We start from the raw sequence: 5,459 nt of genomic DNA, 5'->3' as shown, positions 1-5,459 counted from the left end.
CTCTTCTTTCATTAGTTGCTGTAAGAGGGAATCTTTTCTTTTTTTTTAATCCAGACCATTGCTCAGCTCTGGTGTATGGTGGTGCTGGGACTAGAATCTGAGACATCAGAGCTTCGGGTATGAGTCTTTTGCATAACCATTATGCTATCTCCCAGGCCAGAGAAATTGTTCTTGGTTTTTAAATATGAAGCGGAAAAAAGAAGGTCCTGGAGCTGGTGGTCTCCAGCGGGAAATGAAGTCCAGGCCAGGAGAAGAGCTGTCACCTGGGCTGTGTGAAGAAGGTGTGGATCTGTTGTGCTGCTGCCTGTCCAACTACCGGCTCCAGGTCTCAGACAGAAGCATTGCTCAGCTGCTGGATACTTGGGAACTTCTGAAGCAGCAGAGGAGCTTTGACTTTTCCAACTCCTGAGATCTGTTGCACAATTCTGAGGAGGGATGGCTCGGATATCTGAGCCTGCTTATTCCTAAGGAAAGGGTTACTACTGGGTTCTTTGACTTGTTCTTGAACCTGAGGCAAAAAAAAAAAAGTTTAAGTATACGAGCGCCCTCTAGAGGACTGGCAGTTTTAAACATTCATAGAAATTTCATCTTAAGTGTTTTCAATCATAATCTTACAATTTTTTTTAGCTTTTTAAAAAAAACTATAGGGATTCGTGAGGTTGCGCGGTGGGTTAAGCGCACATAGCACAGAGCCTAAGAACCTGGGTAAGGGTCCTGGCTAGAGCCCCTGACTCCCCACCTGCAGGGGAGTCACTTCACAGGCGGTGAAGCAGGTCTGCAGGTGTCTGTCTTTCTCTCCCCCTCTCTGTCTTCCCTTCCTCTCTCCATTTCTCTCTGGCCTATCCAATGACGACATCAATAACAACAACAATAAAACAACAAGGACAACAAAAGGGAATAAATAAATATAAAAAGTTATATTTAATGGATAGAGACAGAGAAATTGAGAGGGGGAAGAGGAGAAATAGAGAAGGGGACAGACAGACACTTGCAAGCTCTAGTTCACCACTTGTGAAGCTTTCCCCTTGCAGATGGGGAACACTGGCTTGAACCTGTATCTTTGTGCACTGTAATGTGTGCTTAACCAGGTACTCTACTGCCTGGCCCCAACAATTGATTTTTTTTTCTTTTTTCCTTAATATTTATTTATTCCCTTTTGTTTCCCTCGTTTTTATTGTTGTAGTTATTATTGTTGTTCTTGTTATTGATGTCATTATTGATAGGGCAGAGAAATGGAGAGAGGAGGGGAAGACAGAGGGGGAGAGAAGACAGAAAGACAATGCCTGTGAAGTGACGCCCCTCCCCTGCAGGTGGGGAGCCAGGGGCTCAAACTGGGATCCTTACACCAGTCCTTGCGCCTTGCGCTTTGCGCCACGTATGCTTAACCCGCTGCACTACCACCCGACTCCCTTTTTCTTTTTTTCTTACCCGAGCACTGTTCAGCCCTGGTTTGTGGTAGTACTAGGGATTTTTGGTGCCTCAGGCAAGAAAGGCTTTTTGCATAGCCATTATACTATCTCTTCAGCACCCCCCCCCCTTTTTTTCATTTGATAGGACAGACATTGAGAGGGGATGGAGAAATAGAGGAGAGAATGAGAGACACATGCAGCACTGCCTCACTTGTGAAGCCTCCCCCATGCAGGTGGGAACTGGGGGCTTAAAGCTAGGGCCTGGCACATGGTCATTTGTGTGCTCAACCAGATGCGCTGCTGCCTAGCAGCTCAATAAATTTTAAACGGGGAGTTGGGCTGTAGCACAGCGGGTTAAGCGCAGGTGGCGCAAAGCACAAGGACTGGCATAAGGATCCCAGTTCGAGGCCCCAGCTCCCCACCTGCAGGGGAGTCGCTTCACAAGCGATGAAGCAGGTCTGCAGGTGTCTGCCTTTCTCTTCCCCTCTCTGTCTTCCCCTCCTCTCTCCATTTCTCTCTGTTCTATCCAACAATGACGACATCAATAACAACAACAATAATAACTACAACAATAAAACAACAAAAGGGAATAAATAAATATTTTAAAAATAAATAAATTTTAAATGGTGTTTTGTGTTTAGGTATTGGAAAAATAAACAATTAAAATATTTATTTATATACTTATTTATTAAGAAAATGAAAGAAGGGGAGCCAGGCGGTGGTGCAGCAGGTTAAGCACACATGGTGCGAAGCGCAAGAACCAGCTCAAGAATCCAGATCAAGCCCCTGGCTCCCCGCCTACAGGGAAGTCGCTTCACAAGTGATGAAGCAGGTCTGCAGGTGTCTGTCTTTCTCTCCCCCTCTCTGTCTTCCCCTCCTCTCTCCATTTCTCTCTGTCCTATGCAACAACAACTACAGCAATAACAACAACAATAATAGCAACAAAGGCTACAGAAAAAGGGGGGGAAGAAAATGAAAGGAGGAGAAAGACTGATCAAAGCACTGCTAGGCTCTGTGGTTGGTTGTGATGGGGGTCGACTCTGGGACCTCTGGGGCCTCAGCCATGCACATTGGTGCTCTCACAGGCTGAAATATCTCCCCAGCTGTTTTTTACATTAGATTGACTTCCTATGAGAGATGTTTTCATATACCATTATGTACTTTTTCTGTCATTAGCAACATTATTGAAAAAAAAAAGACCCATATGACAATACAAAGGACTAAGGGATAAAAATGACTAACTTAGGGGGCTGGGCGGTTGTGCAGTGGGTTAAGCACACATGGCACAAAAAGCAAGGACCGGCGTAAGGATCCCAGTTCGAGCCCCTAACTCCCCACCCGCATGGAGGTCGTTTTCACAAGCAGTGAAGCAGGTCTACAGGTGTCTATCTTTCTCTCCCTCTCCCCTCCCGATTTATCTGTCTTATCCAACAACAACAAACAGCAATAATAACAACAACAAGGGCAACAAAAGGAAAAAAATCAGCCTCAAAAGAGCAGAGGATTTGTAGTGCAGGCACCAAGCCCCAGCAAAAACTCTGGACGCAAAAAAAAAAAAATGACACAGAAACATTTGCATTTCCACTATGCTTAGGATGAACCCAATAAACAATGAAGAACTCAAACATGTTCCTACAGTCCAGTCAGAAGTTACATTAACAGAGCTAACAGCATTAATATCAAGAGAAGTTAGGGGTTGCGGGGAGTGGAGCACCTCACAGGGCACATGTTATAACGCTCAAGGCCCCAGGTTTAAGTCCCCCGTCCCCATCCATGTGTGTATATGGAAGGGGTTGCACTTCATGAGTGGGGAAGCAATGTTGCAGGTATCTCTCTCTTCTATCACCTCCTTCCCTCTCAATTTCCCTATAAAGATATAAACAAAAATCACAAAATACATACTAAGAAAAAAAAGAAGTTAGGAATAGTGAAGCAAGTAATGTGGTAATCTCTGATTCACATAGGGCTGGCTCCAATTCTAATTAGGGTCTCAGCCCTGTATGTTTCAAGAAAGAGAGAGAGAACCAGAATATCACTCAGGCACACGAGATACTAGGGATTAAACTCTGGACCTTATGCTTTCAGGTCCAGAATTATACTAGTGTGCCACCTCTTAGGAAGCACACAGGGATTATTAATTAGATTGTATAGATGGATGGAAAGTATAACAAAGGTCAGCTGACAGTCTGTCCCTAAGACCAGGCTCCTGGAAGTGCAGGAATCAGTACTTACTAGTTGGATAATGAGGCAGGATGCTTCCATCTGGCTGGCTACTGGAAGTAACACCATTCCCAGGTCCAGAACAGTAAACTTCTGCATGGCCAAGAAGTACTGTTCACTCATTTGAGTTTTTTCAACTATTACAATGCCTTGAAGATTGCTGGACTTCAAAGAGAGAGAGAGAGAGAAAAAAAGTAAAAGTTTAAGTAGGTTAAAAAAATAAAATTAAAAGGTGAAAGCAGGGAGCAAGCCACCGACCTTGCATGCCCTGTGCCAGCTCGGACCCGCGCCACTTCTCATTGGCTACAATGTGCCCAAAAGGTACGTGCACGGGGTCTATGCCACCCAGGGCTGCCCTTTCCATGGGTTCAATGGGTAAAAGGCAAGATGACACTGAAGTGCCCTCTCCTGTGCACCGCCTCACATTCCACTCCAAGTGAGGGGCTTTCGCGGTGTCCTTGAGAAGACTGAATTCCTTTCTGTCCTGATTGCCACGTCCCCTCTTTCCGTCACCTGCCTGGCCCCTGACAGCCCAGCTAGATCCAGTCCGGGGCGGGGTGGGTGCAAACCAGCCAGACTCCTAGTTCAGTGCCAACCAGGGATCGGGGTGGCCCTGAACGGCTGCACGCTTCTTCTGGGGTCCCTCCAGCGATCTCTGCCAGTCCTTCATCTTGCCCGCCTTCCAGCTCCCAGTGCGCCTGATAAGCCAGGGCCCCGGAGATGGACAGATGACTTCACCAATCAGGTAACAGGCCTCCAGGTTTCCTCTGGGGAATTTGAATGGAACCCACTGGTTGCCAATGCTATGACTGTGAAGTCAAGTCAGCTCTGACTGGTCAGAGGGAAAGCCTAGCCAATGGTGGACGTGGCTGTTGCTAAGTGCTGGGGGTGGGGGTGGGGGAGAAGAAAGCATCTGGGACCCGCCCCCGAGAGGGGTGGGCCTTTAGGGAGCGGCGGGTCCCTGCTTAGCAGCTGCCTGGCAGACCATCCACTCAGGAGCAGACGCCCCTGCACCCCGGGCTAAGATGCTGCTGAGCTTCCGAGAAGCTGCAGGGACCAGTTTGTAAGTGCATCGCAGCAAAAGTGCACCACACACACACACACGCGCACACACACACACACACACACACACACACACACACACACACACACACACACACCCCTTTCCCTTTGCTTGGTGTTCTGTGGTGTTGGGGCTCAAACCTGGGTCTTCATGCATGGTAAATTTGTCTCTTAATCAGGTGAGCTCTGTCCCACTTCTCCCCAATTCTGTCTTAAATCTAGATCAGGAAGCATGTCTGATTTGACTTCCCTTGCTCAGTCCTATACTGTGGAAGCAGAGTTTTGTTGGCTCAGCTTGTTAATTGAGTTTTATTGTATTGTTGAGTTCCTGCCGTGTGCCAGAGCTCGTATTTGATTGACAGCTTATGGCCACACTCTTGGGAGACCAAAGAGGCCCATAAATCACCTAGCACAAAATAGTAGGGCTGGAACTACTGTAGAAATTGCTTCCCCTCAGGAAGCAACAGTAAAACTAACTCTGGAGAGCTGGCCTTTGGGGAGTGAGGGGAAAAAAAAATTCTGGTTGGAGAATACAAGTCTGAACACTAAAGCAATTTCAGTGGATGTTCCTTACTAAGCCACCTTAGTCTTCAGTGGACAGGGGAGGTAGCTCAGTAGAGGTAGCATAGGTAGAATCCAGGTGGCACATACAGAAGGCCCTGAGTTCAATCCCTGGTACTGCATTAAAAACAAAAAGGCGGGGGGATGTGGGCCGTAGCGCAGCATAAGGCGCAAAGCATAAGGAGGGGCGTAAGGATCCGGGTTTGA

General features: G+C 47.1%; 1 protein-coding gene across 1 annotated transcript; it reads right to left on the bottom strand.

Annotated features, from left to right (window-relative positions):
- Positions 1 to 253: 253 nt before the first annotated feature.
- Positions 254 to 3,786, bottom strand: LOC103128582 (Fanconi anemia core complex-associated protein 24-like). The gene is made up of 2 exons (XM_060185676.1): positions 3,642 to 3,786; positions 254 to 508 (listed from the first exon to the last, which is right to left on the bottom strand). The coding sequence occupies exons 1-2, from the start codon at positions 3,750 to 3,752 to the stop codon at positions 329 to 331; spliced, it is 291 nt and encodes a 96-aa protein (XP_060041659.1). The 5' UTR covers positions 3,753 to 3,786; the 3' UTR covers positions 254 to 328.
- Between the last annotated feature and the right edge of the window lie 1,673 nt (positions 3,787 to 5,459).

Source organism: Erinaceus europaeus, chromosome 2 (assembly GCF_950295315.1).
Source record: "Erinaceus europaeus chromosome 2, mEriEur2.1, whole genome shotgun sequence".
In the NCBI taxonomy this organism is placed as follows: domain Eukaryota; kingdom Metazoa; phylum Chordata; class Mammalia; order Eulipotyphla; family Erinaceidae; genus Erinaceus; species Erinaceus europaeus.
This window is presented reverse-complemented; position numbering and strand designations above follow the sequence as displayed.

Excerpts from the sequence above, each read along its gene's own strand:
- LOC103128582 (XM_060185676.1), bottom strand. The coding sequence starts at position 3,752 with ATGAGTGAACAGTACTTCTTGGCCATGCAGAAGTTTACTGTTCTGGAC. Across the intron at positions 509-3,641 it reads CCTGCCTCATTATCCAACTA|GTTCAAGAACAAGTCAAAGA; the intron begins GTAAGTACTGAT and ends TTTTTGCCTCAG.